Source organism: Aquila chrysaetos, chromosome 19 (genome assembly GCF_900496995.4).
Source record: "Aquila chrysaetos chrysaetos chromosome 19, bAquChr1.4, whole genome shotgun sequence".
Lineage (NCBI taxonomy): Eukaryota > Metazoa > Chordata > Aves > Accipitriformes > Accipitridae > Aquila > Aquila chrysaetos.
Genome location: NC_044022.1, coordinates 12439157 through 12455902, shown reverse-complemented (window position 1 = coordinate 12455902; position 16746 = coordinate 12439157). Strand labels below are relative to the sequence as shown.

General features: G+C 39.6%; 1 protein-coding gene across 2 annotated transcripts in view; it reads left to right on the top strand.

Annotated features, from left to right (window-relative positions):
• Positions 1 to 16746, top strand: part of DYNC2H1 (dynein cytoplasmic 2 heavy chain 1) — a 187834-nt gene that overhangs the window by 122009 nt on the left and 49079 nt on the right. For both annotated transcript variants that reach the window (XM_030042296.2, XM_030042294.2), the window contains exon 83: positions 16349 to 16465. In XM_030042296.2, the coding sequence (XP_029898156.1) occupies positions 16349 to 16465 (117 nt within the window). The remainder of the gene's footprint in view (positions 1 to 16348; positions 16466 to 16746) is intronic.

The following is a 16746-nucleotide window of genomic DNA, read 5'->3' as shown; positions in this document are numbered from 1 at the left end:
TTCAATTCTAATTTAAGAGCTGAATATCGCTACCTGCCTTATTTTAATACTGGTAATTACTAATTGAATTGTTAGAAATTATGTCTTACGATGTTCTGTAGTGTAATTCAGAGAGTATTAATACTGCATGCACAGTGGTAAGAGCCATTTTGTTTTTAAGAAAATATTTGACTTAAATAGATGTGATGTTCTCAGCAACATGACTTACATTTTTTTCTAGATTTTGTCCTTAGTTGCTTTATGTAGGTAGAGCTAGATTTAGCTAGCTAAATTTTTAGAGGCTGGACGCCTAGAGTTCACTGTGGCTCTTCAGTTCTGCCTTTCCTACTGTTACAACAAGCCTTTGACACAACATCCCTTAGGTTGAATATGGTCATCAGTAATCTCACGTCTCTTGCTATGTCCTCTCTGCAGAACAGCGCAGTTAAAATAGAAAAGAACGCAGCTGACAGTGTAGCTGCAGGAGTCAGCATAGCTCATCCTGTCTACTTTACACCAGGTAGAGATTTTCTGTACAGCTGCAACTCAAGTTTCCTCACACTCAGCAAGAGTCCTCACCACTCAGTTACAGTCATGCTCCTTTCTTCTGATCTGATAAACACTGTATTTTTTCCTGCATATTGGCCTGTATTCAGGTGGTTTAATCTCCCAGTCTAACCTATAACCAATGTTTAGAGCAGTCACAATATGTGGAGGTTTGCTTTAGGTTCCCTGTGGATGAGAAGATTTGGATCTTTCTCCAGTCATCTTCTTGCAAAGTGGGCTTTTGCCTCTGGTGTACTTGTCTCTTATTCTTGGGACCGCATTTCTGTTCTTTTATGAATTCCTATGAACCAATTTCATCCTTTATTATAACTTTTAATAGAACCATACATAATGTGTCTTAGTCAAAATAACGTTTATCATAGGTGATAAATAGAATTTTTACAGACTGAAATGGACAGGCCTGCGTATGTATTTTTACAGCTTAGAAAAGCACTAAAAGCTATCTTGTTCTGTGCAGAATTTAGCATACCTGCAACTAATATGATTTATTGCCATTAACCACCTTAGGAAGATGAAATGAAAATGTAGAGCCATTGTTTTGTCTCCCTCCTTTCTTTGCACAGCAGGCTTAGTCATTACAGGCACTCCTTAGAGAGTGTAACATTTAAAGCCTTCTGTTAGTGTTGTGTGATCCCATCAAATCCTGTCGAATGGCTATGCCTGCAAATGACTACAGCCTATAACTAGTAGCTATGTATGATCAGCTGAGTGGTTAATCTAAACATTCTCCAATAATATAGCAAAGTGTGTTTTGTGAAAAAAGCCATTCAGTAACTGGCAAATTATCCAAGACTCTTCAAATATGACTGCCAGTGATAATCGATATGGCTAGCATTTAGTTTGCTTAATGCTAATATCTATATAGAATACCTTGTATAATAATCTTAATAATACCTTGCATCAGGAATTCAGCATTCTTTTACATGTACAGATTCATAATGCTTCACAGAGACTATTGTATGAGACGGGTAAGTCTCAGTAAGGTTGAAGAATAGGTTGTTTTCGATATTTTCATGTATGAATGAGTACACTTTCTCACACATACCATCCAAGGAAAAAGGATAGTTACAGTCTCTCTGTATACTAGTACAGCACATTGATTCTTCTGTGTCCACCATCCCAGTAATGGTAAGTGGAAGGCAAGCCTGTGGACTTGAAGTTCACTTTTTAGGACCTCTTGGTGGGTGATTGTTTATGCATTACTGAAACTTACTTTTTAAAGTTCGTGGAGAACTGTCTCATGTGAGTGGAACCCCACGCTGGAGCAGGGGAAGAGAGAGTGAGGAGGAAGGAGCAGCAGAGACAATATATAGTGAACTGACCGCAACCCCCATTCCCCATCCCCTTGCACCGCTCAGGGGGAGGAGGTAGAGAAGTTGGGAATGAAGTTGAGCCTAGGAATAAAGGAGGGATGGGAGAAAGTGTTTTAAGATTTGATTTTATTTCTCATTATCCTACTCTGATTTTGATTGGCAATAAATTTAATTTCCCTGAGTCGAGCCTGTTTTGCCCATGATGACAATCACTGAGTGATCTCCCTGTCCTTATCTCAACCCACGAGCCTTTTGTTGTATTTTCTCCCTCACTGTCCTGCTGAGGAGCGGAGTCATAGAGCAGCTTGGTGGGCAACTGGCAGCCAGCCAAGGTCAACCCACCAAATCTTCAAAGTGCTTAAGGGCATCACAAATGTAAAATAATCCTTTGAGCTTCAGATTGTTGAAGAGTCCACAGACTGTAGCGTCTTACCAATTTTTCAATGAAATACTATAAAATTATTTAATTCTAGGTTTTATATACCAATTAAAAATGTTGAACTGTGAATACTTATAACTTCAAATAAGTGGGTTCCAATTCACTTCAACTGAAGTTGCTGGGAGTATTTCTCCTATATTTTGTCCTTTCTAATTTTATTTGCTTTTGAACCAGGCCAGTGATACTCTGCAGTTCTGATGGTTCAGATTTTGCAACAAAATTACTTGCTTTAAGAACCTGGTTCAGACAAATTTTATAGTCTCAAATGTAATCCAAATCCAACTAGTATTTTCTGTGGCAGGGTAGAGGATATAAGATAATTTAATTTTACCAGATACCTTTCTCTCAAACCCAGCTGCATGCTTGTCTTCACCTGTTTTGTCTCAGATTGAGTGATGGGAATCACTCTCACCTTTCCCAGTTAGCAGCTCCATTATTTTTATTATCTGAAAGTAATTGCAGAAGGATGGTTCCCTGAGATACACCTTTGTCTTTTAATCCTGGATATTTATCTCAGCTCTTATGATAATAATTGATTCTGCTTTTCTGTTCCATCTAACTAATCTCAAAATGTCTTTGTGGAATCCATCTTGTATTCATGAAGGCACCATAAAGAATTTAACAATTCCTGTAACTTTAATGTGCTTCTTTGTATTGTTAACAAGAGAACTGACTTGCTGTTTGACACGTTTAAAGGAATGCCTTTCCCATCATGCTATACTCTAGGTGCTTTCTTCTGACCTTCTGCCCCCTCTTTTCTCTTTGGACTTGGTCATCTCTGCCTGACAAACGTAGTTTAAAGCTCTGCTTGCTAGTAGCAAGCCTGTTGGCTGATACTTTTGTTACACTTTGTCATATGAATTGTCTGCCCCTAGCTGTCATTCTCTCTCAAACAAGGTGTCACAGCCGTAAAAGCCAAAGTCATGTCTGCAACATTCCAGCTCTGCAACAAAGTATTGTGACCTGGTTGCACGGTCACATGCATCCATTCCTGTCCCATTCCCTTCACTAGCAGAATCGGGGAGAACACCAGCCAGGTCCCCATGTCCATGGTCACCTGCCAATTTCTCCGAATGGCACGGGTACTGATCCATGAGTCAGGCTCAGGCAGTCCACATGCCTCCCCAATAGAACTCCTTCCTCCTCACCTGTTTCTACTCATTCTGCAGTTGCACATCTGCAAGTGGAGGAGCCTTTTCCTTCTTGCTGGAAGTCACAAACTTCCCCTTTTATTTACCAGTATGGGCATATTCTTTTGGGTATTCATTAGAGGACGGCAGATAAACTAACATAACAGAAAAAAATATTTTCTATACTAAGGATGATATTCATCTATCAAAGCTTTATTTTTCTCAGAGTTAGGTGCCTAATCTGATGGTTACCTAGGCTTCCTGTATGTTACAGTCCATCTCCAAAGAATAACACATTCCTACCTGCCATAGAGTGAATTATGTAGACCTGTGAAATCCTGTTTCCTTCACTAATATTATCTTCAGTTAGTGTTTTAGTATTTCTTAAAATACCTCCTGTGTTAATACCAAATATTTTATTTAGGTGTTATTCTTTTACACATTTCCCACAAGTCAATGGTATTTTAAAAATAGATTTTGTGGAGTAAAAGTGTATCTTTGAAATACACAGAGAGGTTCTGTCAGATTTGTAGTTCAGGTCTTAGAGGATATTTTGTTTAAATCCCACTAGAAAAGACTCGTGATGTATTTATTGATTCAAGCCACTTCTAATTCCCCTGTTCAGTATTGGAATAATTTCATGTGAGTTTGTTTTTCTTTTAAATGTCTTCGTACTGTGATAGAAAAATATGATAAGCCTGATTCAAAGCCAATTGAAGTTAAAACAAAGAAGCCCCAGTGTAATTCATCTCATCTGTCTTGAATCATATGAATATTAGCCACCTTATCTTAACTAGTTATCAATTTTTTTTTGTTACTAAAGAAAGACAAGCAGCTACAGGGAATAATTTGTGCCATTCTTAGACAGGTGTCTAAAATAAAGGGGTGAATCATCTTTTGGAAGTACTTATTTCTATCCATTGAACTTAGGATCAAACTCTGTAATAATGTCAACAGCATTTCTAAAAATTGTATAATGAACATTTTAATGATCATTTAAGAGATGAAAGAAAACTGCCATAACTACCAGGTTGTTCGTTATACAGAAATGGGAGGGTGTCTCTTCTACTGGAAGCTGGACTATTTGAAAAATTCAATATTCATTGGGACAGGAATTGAAACAGTTGTTTCTCCCATTTCTGCATTGAGTGTTGTAACAATCCAAATGTAGTTATTACACTTTCATTTCATATATAAGTATTCAATTTAAAATGGAAGAGTCCAGGAGGAAGAAGTGAAAATTCAAGCATCTTAAAGCATGCAGGTTATAGTGCTTGTCTCAAAGATGTTGATAATTTTCTTAGAAATGCTAAGAAATGAAAAAGGGATTTTTTTTAATTAGTAAACAGATTTTTTTGTTTTGTTTTGTTTTCCAGGGCAGTGAAAGACCAACACATTTCAAATTTTCTTTGTTTGTTATCATTTTTATTTTATTCAACTGCTAAAGCAAGTGAATGGTTCCCACAACTAATGGTGCATCCTTAAGCAAGGCCATCATTCACATTAATGGAAGAAGGTGTGCTTGTGAGACTGACCTGTTACTTGCCCACTAACAGGAACTTTTCAAGACTGTAGTTTGAGATTAAGACAATTTTTAAAAAAAAAAAAAGTTAAAAATGTAAATGCCATCTTAAATTAAAATTAATGCATGAGAAACAGAAGGAAGCACATGCACACCAGTATAAGGTGGCATGAAAGGATTGGAATCCTGGTTAGAAAGTTTTCTTAGATCACATAATTATAGAAATGCTGGTTAGAAGGGAATTCTGGAGTTTATGTAGTCCACTCCTTCTCTAAGTGGAACTGTTGCCAACAGTGTCTATGGCTTTGTCCGTGTGCACTGTGTGCCATCATCCAAGTTGTTCATGGAGAAATCGAATGGTGTGGGCCCCAGTATCAAACACTTGTTTCCTTGTCTTCTCACTAGCTGCCAGCCAGATGTTCAGCCCTTGATCACTACCATTTGACTCCAACGATACAGCAAGTTTTCCACCCAGCCCATTATTTGAGATCCTGCTTCAAGTCCATACTTCCTCAGCTTCCAAAATAGGAATGCAATTGAAGATGATGTCAAAAGCCTTATTAGCAGTATCACCTGCTCTTCCCTCATTCCCATAGTCATTTCATCACAGAAGGCAATCAAGTTGATCAAGCATTGTTTGTTTGCTCTTGGTAAAGCCACGTTGGCTGTTTCCAATTGCCTTCTTTTTCCCTATAGTGTTTGGAAGTGGATTCCATGTTGTTGTGTTCTGTGATCTCTCCAGGGACAAAGATTAGGTGGAATAGTCTGCATTCCATGAACCCTCCATCCATTTCTTAAGGCAGGCATAATGTTACCCTTACCAGCAGTAAGGATTTTCTCTGCTGCCGTGATTTTTCTTATGCAGTAAAGAGCAGCCTTGCCATCACATTGGCCAGCAGCTGTGGATGAATCTCATCTGGATTTCACTGATCCTAGAGTAGAATCATAGAATCATTTAGGTTGGAAAAGACCTTTAAGATCATCGAGTCCAACAGTAAACCTAGCAGTGCCAAGTCCACCACTAGATCATGTCCCTAAGTGCCACACCTACACATCTTTTAAATCCCTCCAGGGATGGTGACTCAACCACTTCCCCCCCACAGCCTGTTCCAATGCTTGACAACCCTTTCAGTGAAGAAATTTTTCTTAACATCCAAGCTAAACCTCCCCTGCTGCAACTTGAGGCCATCTCCTCTTGTCCTATTGCTTGTTACTTGGGAAAAGAGACCAACCCCCACCTCGCTACAACCTCCTTTCAGGTAGTTGTAGAGAGCGATAAGGTCTCCCCTCAGCCCCCTTTTCTCCAGGCTAAACAACCCCAGTTCCCTCAGCTGCTCCTCATAAGACTTGTGCTCTAGACCCTTCACCACCTTCATTGCTCTTCTCTGGACACGTTCCAGCACCTCAATGTCTTTCTCATAGTGAGGGGCCCAAAACCAAATGCAGTATTCGAGGCGCAGCCTCACCAGTGCCAAGCACAGGGGGACGATCACTTCCCTAGTCCTGCTGGCCACTCTATTTCTGACACAAGCCAGGATGCTGTTGGCCTTCTTGGCCACCTGGGCACACTGCTGGCTCATATTCAGCTGGCTGTCAACCAGCACACCCAGGTCGTTTTCTGCTGGGCAGCTTTCCAGCCACTCTTCCCCAAGGCTGTAGCGCTGCATGGGGTTGTTGTGACCCAAGTGCAGGACCCAGCACTCAGCCTTGTTGAACCTCATGCAGTTGGCCTCGGCCCATCGACCCAGCCTGTCCACATCCCTCTGTGGAGCCTTCCTACACTCGAGCAGACCAACACTCCCACCCAACTTGGTGTTGTCTGCAAACTTGCTGAGCGTGCACTTGATCCCCTCGTCCAGATCATTGATAAAGATACTAAACAGAACTGGCCCCAAAACTGAGCCCTGGGAAACACTGCTTGTGACCGGCTGCCAGCTGGATTTAACTCCATGTTTATGTATGAGTATATTCATGTTCTCTAAGTAGACTGTTTCTCTCCCATTATTAGCTGCTCCTTTCCTTCCTAAACCATGCACAGAATCCACTGAATACTTCATGCTTATGTTCTCTTGGATTCTTCAAATGCCCCATGTTTTCTTTGAAATTTTGCGTATGTGTTGAAACCCATCTCACCCTTAATGTTCCCTGCTAGTCCTATCTCCAGCTGGGCTTTAGCTTTTCTAATTTCATCCTGAAGTGCCCAAGCAGTGCTTTTATCTTCTTTCTTTTTCAGTCTTTGGTTTTGTTTCTTATATGTTCCTTTTTTTTTTGTCTTTCAATCCATTGAGACGCTCCCTGCTTACCCAAACAGTCATTCTGCTGAAAATCCTGGTCTTTCTGCACAATGAGGTGATTTGTTCTGAAGCTCACTCAAAAATACTCCTCTATTCCCCTTTTTAATCAGCTGAAAGTAATGTGCTGTCCACTATACTGTCTTCAATTTTCCCTCTCCCTTATGCCCACTTCTCATGGGATTCTGCTAACAGTTCCCTGAATAAACCATTACCTGCTTTCCTAAAGTCCAAAATCTTAACTCTGCAGTTTCTCATGCCTATCCTCAACATATATATATATATATATCTAATAATTCCTGCCTGAATTTGCAATGTTGACTGTTAACCAGCACTTTAGAAATTTTCTTCAGTAATGTGATCATTAATAATACAGCTTTTTAACATACATTTTGAAATAAAAAGATATACAGTTACAAACAAGGGTATTAAAAGCGCTTCTGTGATTGAAAGGTAACTCTTAATTTGAGTTAAAATTTTATAAGCTAGCAGTCTCTCATGAATTTTATTCAAGCTTTTAAGATATAATTCCCATGAAAAATTTGTTGATGCAGTTCTTTGACATAGTATAAAGTTTGTGTGTTTTATTTCTCATACTCGGTAAAAATTTCCTCTTGCAGATCACTGCTATAAATATCAATTTGGATATGTACAGGACTAGAATGTGCATTGTTTTAGAGAATATTTAAAAGTGTGTAGAAATGACCTGTGTCTGTATTCATACTTATTTTCATGTATTTGTACCGTGACATTTCAGACTCGTCATGAATGGCAGCTGAATCATTTGAAAACTTAAGAGTTTGTTCTAGCAGAAACTCAAAATACAGACATAATATTCACACATTATCTCAGATTGACTTAAGTAAACTATGATATCTGAACAGAGTCAGGTTTGCAAAATCAGGCAAAAAGCACGTTGCCTAACTGTATACTCTACAGAAATTACACTAGCACAGAAATCTCATACTGAATGCATTATTTTTATAAATGTGATTGCTTAAAGAGAAACAACAATTTCTTCAATGAAATCCAGTAGAATTCAAAAGGAATAGCTCATCACACCTTAGTGTAGCTGCTAAATATAGTATTCATTTAAAATAATTACTGTTGCTCTTCTGTCTGTGCTTGAAACTTAGAAATTTAGTAGAAAAAAACCCCAATTATCTTTTTTATAGCTATTTTTTACTTTGCGATGAATACTTGTTGAGTTAAAATTAATAGCAAACAAATAATGGAAAACTGCAGGGCAATCTAGTAAGGCAAACAGAATAAGACCCAGGGTTGGGAAACATGAAGTGAATTTTGCCTCATTAAATATAATTGCAGTGATCTCACTGACTTCAGTAAAACAGCATTTTATCCTTGGGTTCTTTTTTTTAACTTAGTTGCTGACCTGCTCTTATTTTCAGCAAGTCACTGACAGATTCTGTACCTCTTCTCACCATTCCTTGCATACCTTATTTACTTAGACTAAAACTGCTCTCTGTCTTCCTAAAACTGTAGTCAGATATATGATTGTAGTACGGTTCCAGTGCTGGTTTTAACTTTGTTAATAACAGCAACAGAGACAGCATGTATAGGGGACGGTGTGCAAGTACACCTGGAACACTTAGATTGCTGGATCATGCTTGAGATTATACACCAAGTCTCCACTGCTGATATTATCCAAGTCAGCTAAAGAAAAGTTAGGCTGAGTATGTCCACCTGATATTACAGTCATACATCTGACTGTAATGTTCCTACTGTATATAGAAAAGTGGGGCTGTGGTGTGTGGTTATTTTTCAAGGTACAATTGTAATATAATGATAGCTGTACCTTCTTGTGTGTTTGTCAACAGACTAAATCTTCTCTTTCAAAATCTAGCTTAATGGGACTCTGAACACTGGTACCTAATTTTATATCTACTCTTCCTCCATAATTCTAATAATGCCACATAGAGTAATATGGGTATAATTATTGAAAAGCATGCAATTGAAATTAATCTTGAACTTGTTGTGTTATTGCTGTAGATGTCAGGATGAACATAAATCTATTTTCTTAAAATAATTTAGCATTTATATAACCCTTGTATCAGCTGTGCAGAGCATATAATTACTGACATTTGTTAAACGCATCCCACATCACAAATACATGACTAATAGGCTCTAGAAGAAATTGATGAGTAATAACAAACTGTATTTATTATTACCCTGCAATTGAGCGATCTGAGTACTTAACAAGAATTTTTAAAATATGGGGAGTATTCTGCATATACTGTGGCGCTGCATGAAAGAAACGTGCTGTGCTGCATAATGGAGTGGAAGCCACAGTACTGTGCTCTAACGGAAAACACAGCTCTTTACCACTGCAGTGAATCAATGCAGTGCTTCAAGTAGCCTTATTAATTCCCATAGGATTGGTTATATATATATATATATATATATATGAGAATATATCGGTCCTCTGCATATGAGAAGTTTGTTCTCTTCTAAGAACAAGTTGCAATTTTATGTTTTTCTTACATTTTGTTAGGGTGTATAACCAGCTAAGGTCAACCACCTCTTCTGGCCTTCCTTTTAGCATCATGTTCTCCAGGTAATATGTATCCTGAGAACTTCTACAAAGTAAACCCCTTAGTTATTTTTTGGGAGAAGGTGCAACTAGAATACTGACTGGGTCAGTAGTGGGCTTGTGGTGTCCATCTCCAGCATCCTGCTGCTTTTCTTCCCTCCTCCACTGAACCCCTGCTCTACAGAGGATCTTCCTGGTGTCAAAGGTATATGATCCTCTTCTGTATAAAGGAAGATGTAGGTGGTGTCAATGTCTTTCCCTTGTTTGCTTTGTATTTTGATTAAGAAGGCAGGTATCTCTGTATTGAGTCCAGTCCTACTTCCCATCCTCATTGAGTGAAAGTGCAGCTTTGAGGTGGTCTTGAGGGAACAACAAAAGAGCAAGTGTAGACCTACACTGTTTCTTACTCATCCACGTGCAGTGTGAATGATTTGGTTATGAATGCCATTAAAGTACTTTCATCCTAACAACCTCCATGGACCTTGTTCTTGTAGGCAAGGGACATAGACTGAAAGTCAGAGAGGTTTCATTGGCAGCTCAGTCTTAGACTACTTTCACAGCCATGCAGTTAACTGCAGCCAAACTACGAGGAACAGTATGGAAGCATGTAGTTCTGTCAGAAGGCATATCAAACTGAAACCCCTTCCCTCTCTTGACACAATGAAGACATAGTTGCATTGCACCGAGTTACTACTTTCCCAATATTTACCAAAGTGACTATGTTATAACATTGTATTTTAGTTAGAGCTGTAAAATCTTATAAAAACAGAAATATCTCCTTCAACAGCTTTGTAAAGGGATATATTGTTTCATTCAGAGAAATGAAACATAGAAGTGGTTTCTGTGCTAACACTACATCCTTTTAAAACTGGTAGATGGCAGTAGAGTATCTGCTTTGACATTGTAGATTTAGAAAAGAGTTTGTTAGCTTTTTGAACAAAAATAAAAATCCTTTTATCTGTTCCATAGTCTTGAAAAAAATAGCAGTTATCTGACTAGCAAATCTTTTCTGTTTTGTATTCTTAGAGCAGTAATCATATTTATTACAGAAATGATTGATCCTAGATTTTTTTTAATTCAGTGACATAGAATTTCACAATATATTTTTGATTTATTACTTTCCTCTTTTCCAAATTGTAATACTGTGTGTAAAATTTGATTTCATTGTAAGATTTGTAGGATAGATTGCCTCTGAAATAAATACAAGACTTAGATATAAGCCTGTGTTTATTATATATTGTATTTGTGAAGTAGCAGTTTTTGCAGTGGTTGTGAATTACTGAAGGCAAGACTCTTTCTTCATTGTGTACATGAGTAAAGAACAGAAATAGATTTTGTGTTTCTAGAAATCTGTTTTTATCTAAGTTCCAGGGAGGGAAAAGTTAAAATCTTGACATTACCTCATTTTTTTTTTTTTCCCATGAATTTTTATTTTACTTTTCAGGTCAAACTTGGCTTTCTAGTAGTTCCATATGAAGCCACATGGGATCTTTCATTGTCTTTATTGCTTTCCATTCTGTTCATTTATCTCTCTTCACTTCTCTAAATGCGTGGGTTTTTTACTATAATGTGTTGGTCAATATCATAGCAGCATATATCCACAGAAACCCATAAAGTATGCAGTAGATTAAAAAGCTGAGATGCACAATTAATTGAATAACTAGGTAAATAAATATTGACATTGTAAGTTTGACTACCCCACCTTTATTAATCCCTGCAATTTATATTCTTCTGTGCTGACAATGCAAAAAGCCCACAGTGTATGAATTTTCCACTAAGAATGGAGAAGATACTTAGCAGTTCCTGTATACTGTTCATAGTTATTAGATGCACTGTTCACAAATAAATTACTCTGTTGAATTTTTTATGTAAATATTGTTATGATTAGTTGACCTTAGTTAAAACAGGCAGCTTCTACAAAGACTCATGGTTCTGAATAATCTTCTCACCCCTCTTTCAACAAACCATTATTGGTGATTGCTTTTATATTGCACAAGTAGTGTTCTCCTCTGTCCTTCTAGATGCAGGGAATGATGAAGGAAGAAACGGGAAGAGCCAGCAGATCAAAACCTGGCTCTGAGCCTGGTGTCATTGGCAGAATTTGGGGTTTTTTGATCACAGGTCGGTCTACACAACACCAGGGCTGCTGGCAGCAGATGGGGTACACCCATCTCAAAGGGGGATAAGGATCTTTGCACAGGAGTTAGCAGGGCTCATTGAAAGAACTTTAAACTAGATTTGAAGGGGGAAAGGGATAAAACCAGGCTCGCTGGAGATAAGCCTGAGGGCAGCATACCAGTGTTTGAGGGATGGTGTGCTAGCAAGGTCCTTCAGTCTCCCCTTCAGTGGAGGCAGGGGATGGAGATCCATGCAGCATCAAAGATGCAAGGGTTATTGACGTGTTAGAAACCATGGAAGTGCCTAAGAATAGCCACTTAGGAATTAGGGCTTCTTCCCCCAAAAAGGTGGCAGGATCAGTAGCCGAACTGAAGTGCATCTACACCAATGCACGCAGCATGGGCAACAAACAGGAGGAACTGGAAGCCATTGTGCAGCAGGAAAACTATGACGTAGTTGCCATCGCGGAAACATGGTGGGATGGCTCACACAACTGGAGGGCTGCAATGGATGGCTATAAACTCTTCAGAATGTATACACAAGGAAGGAGAGGCGGTGGAGTAGCCCTGTATGTTAGGGAGTGTTTTGATTGTCTAGAGCTTAATGAGGGTGACGATAGGGTTGAGTGTTTATGGGTAAGAATCAGGGAAGGCCAACAAGGCAGATATCATGGTGGGAGTCTGTTATAGACCGCCCAACCAGGATGAAGAGGCAGACAAAATATTCTATAAGCAGCTGAGAGAAGTCTCACAATTGCTAGCCCTGTTCTCATGAGGGACTTCAACTTAACAGATATCTGCTGGCAATACAGTACAGCAGAGAGGAAACAGTCTTGGAGGTTCCTGGAGTGTGTGGGAGATAACTTCCCGACACAGCTGGTGAGGAAGCCAACTAGGGAAGGAGCTGGACCTGTTGTTTGTGAACAGAGAAGGTCTTGTGGGTGATGTGATGGTTGGAGGCTGTCTTGGGCACAGCGTTCACAAAATGCTGGAGTTTTTGATTCTCGGAGAAATAAGGAAGGGGGTCAGCAGAACTGCTACCTTGGACTTCTGGAGGGCAGACTTTGGCCTGTTTAGGAGCCTGGTTGAGAGAGACCCTTGGGAGGCAGTCCTGAAGGGCAAAGGAGTCCAGGAAGGCTGAACATTCTTCAAGAAGGAAATCCTAAAGGCGCAGGAGCAGGCCATCCCCATGTGCCAAAAGACGAGTCGGCAGGGAAGAAGACCGGCCTGGCTGAACAGACAGCTTTGGCTGGAACTCAGGAAAAAAAGGAGAGTTTATGACCTTTGGAAGAAGGAGCAGGCCACTCAGGAGGACTGCAAGGATGTTGTGAGGTTATGCAGGGAGAAAATTAGAAGGGCCAAAGTCCAGCTAGAACTTAATCTGGCTACTACCATAAAAGACAATAAATGTTTCTATAAATGCATTAACAACAAAAGGAGGGCTAAGGAGAATCTCCATCCTTTACTGGATGCGGGGGGGGAAACATAGTGACAAAGGATGAGGAAAAGGCTGAGGTACTTAATGCCTTCTATGCCTCAGTCTTCAATAGTAAGACTAGTTGTTCTTTGGGTACCCAGCCCCCTGAGCTGGAAGACAGGGACGGGGAGCAGAATGAAGCCCCCCATAATCCAAGGGGAAATGGTGAGCGACCTGCTACACCACTAAGACACACACACAAGTCTATGGGGCCAGAGGGGATCCACCCAAGCGTACTGAGGGAGCTGGCACAAGTGCTCACCAAGCCACTTTCCATCATTTACCAGCAGTCCTGGCTAACGGGGGAGGTCCCAGTTGACTGGAGGTTAACAAATGTGATGCCCATCTACAAGAAGGGCCTGAAGGAAGATCCAGGGAACTACAGGCCTGTCAGTCTGACCTCGGTGCTGGGAAAGATTATGGAGCAGATCATCTTGAGTGCCATCACAGAGCACATGCAGGACAACCAGGTGATCAGGCCCAGTCAGCATGGGTTTATAAAAGGCAGGTAGGTCCTGCTTGACTAACCTGATGTCCTATGACAAGATGGCCCACTTAGTAGATGTATGAAAGGCTGTGGATGTTGTTTACCTGGGCTTTAGTACAGCCTTTGGCACCATTTCTCACAGCATTCTCGTAGAGAAACTGGCTGCTCATGGCTTGGACGGGCATACTCTTTGCTGGGTAAAAAACTGACTGGATGGCTGTGCCCAAAGATTGGAAGTGAATGCAGTTAAATCCAGCTGGCAGCCGGTCACAAGCAGTGTTTCCCAGGGCTCAGTTTTGGGGCCAGTTCTGTTTAGTATCTTTATCAATGATCTGGATGAGGGGATCAAGTGCACGCTCAGCAAGTTTGCAGACAACACCAAGTTGGGTGGGAGTGTTGGTCTGCTCGAGTGTAGGAAGGCTCCACAGAGGGATGTGGACAGGCTGGGTCGATGGGCCGAGGCCAACTGCATGAGGTTCAACAAGGCTGAGTGCTGGGTCCTGCACTTGGGTCACAACAACCCCATGCAGCGCTACAGCCTTGGGGAAGAGTGGCTGGAAAGCTGCCCAGCAGAAAACGACCTGGGGCTGCTGGTTGACAGCCAGCTGAATATGAGCCAGCAGTGTGCCCAGGTGGCCAAGAAGGCCAACAGCATCCTGGCTTGTGTCAGAAATAGAGTGGCCAGCAGGACTAGGGAAGTGATCGTCCCCCTGTGCTTGGCACTGGTGAGGCTGCGCCTCGAATACTGCATTTGGTTTTGGGCCCCTCACTATGAGAAAGACATTGAGGTGCTGGAACGTGTCCAGAGAAGAGCAATGAAGGTGGTGAAGGGTCTAGAGCACAAGTCTTATGAGGAGCAGCTGAGGGAACTGGGGTTGTTTAGCCTGGAGAAAAGGAGGCTGAGGGGAGACCTTATCGCTCTCTACAACTACCTGAAAGGAGGTTGTAGCGAGGTGGGGGTTGGTCTCTTTTCCCAAGTAACAAGCAATAGGACAAGAGGAGATGGCCTCAAGTTGCAGCAGGGGAGGTTTAGCTTGGATGTTAAGAAAAATTTCTTCACTGAAAGGGTTGTCAAGCATTGGAACAGGCTGTGGGGGGGAAGTGGTTGAGTCACCATCCCTGGAGGGATTTAAAAGATGTGTAGGTGTGGCACTTAGGGACATGATCTAGTGGTGGACTTGGCACTGCTAGGTTTACTGTTGGACTCGATGATCTTAAAGGTCTTTTCCAACCTAAATGATTCTGTGATTCTGTGTTATACAGATAGATTTTATATATTTATACTTTATGTATATTTATCTTTTATGTCTTGTAAGACATTTAATAGAAGAATAAAATGATAGTAAATGTTATATAAGTTAAAATGGTTCAGGGTACTATGATCTTGTAGTATTTCATAGTCCATATCGAAGTTGATAAATAAGAAGCTGCTTTTTGCTTCAGCAAAAGAAAACTAAAAACAAAAGAAAACACTATATCATTGCATATCTTTCAAGAATAGGAAATAAGTCAAAAGCCAGCAGAAAGTTTGATTTCCTGCCTCATTCTGTCTAACGTTTAAATAGTCCAGTACTTCTGAACAATTAATAAATATTTTATTATAAAGTTCAATTCTTTAAAGTCAAGCAAAAGAGGAGAGAATTACTTAGTTGTTCTCTAACATGTCCTGCAAAAAATGCACTGTGAAAAATAACTAAAATTTTGCTAAAATACCTAAATATACCAGGGGTTTTATATACAGCTTAAGGGACAGATTGCAATATCACTGAAGAATTTTAATTTCACTATTCTTTCTTTATAAATGTATACATATATTTGATCAGTTTATGTGTGGAGTTACGAGGGTTGCTAACAATAAAAGGCAGTTGGACATAATGAACTGGAAGCTCCCCTTCTTGCTGAAAGTTTTGCAGTTATTCTTTTAATTGCTTGCTTGCTTGCTTTAAACTAATAAATGTGCATTTAAATAATTTGAGGTAGCATGAATATCTAAGTAAGAGATACATGGGAGATCAGAAGTAATTGATTATAATTGTCTTGGAATTTTGATTCCTGATAGGTACTATATGTATTTGGTTACTATTCTGGTTTTTTTGTTTCTCTTTTTAATTACAGATGAAGCCTAGTTAAAGGCAGAGCTTGAGTTCTGTCTGTAGATTTTGTGGAAAAGAGGCTTTTTAATTAATTTTACACCTTATTAGTTTTTAAATTATAGTTGAAAAAGACAGTGACTGTGATAAGAAAAATATGGATCTTTTGTTTGTTTTGGGCTTAATATGAATGAGGCTCAAGTATGTTCTATATTTGGATATGGGTATTGTTTATGTTTTGAATAGATCATGATTAGTAATTAAGTATGCAGAAGAATGTAGTCCATAGAAAAATCAGAGAGTATTTGCTATTGTATCACATTTTTGTACTAAAATAAGTTTGTTTATCCTTCTTCAAGATTGCATTTGTATTCTCATCACTCAGGTCATTTCACAGCTTCGGATCCTGAGCAGGTCAGTAACTGCTGACTGCAAATTTGATAGAGAAATATGGTCTACTGAACTTTCTCCTGTTCTCAACCTATGGAAGAAACTTAATCAGGTAGGAAAGCAGCTAATTTGAAAAGACAACTTTTTTCCCTCAGTAACTACATTAAAAGTAAGGTCTAAGGAACTATCTTGAATATTGGAATATAAGAAGTGAAAAAGAAAATTAAATGCATTTCAGGTGGGAAGTACAATGTTAAACGTATGTAATTAGCTATGAAGTCTGTATGTGGCATAACAGGCTATCACTTTTTTCTCCATATGGAGGTGAGACCACACTCACAAGACATGAGACTAACATCTTGTGTGTGTTTCCAAGAAGAACACTAATATATT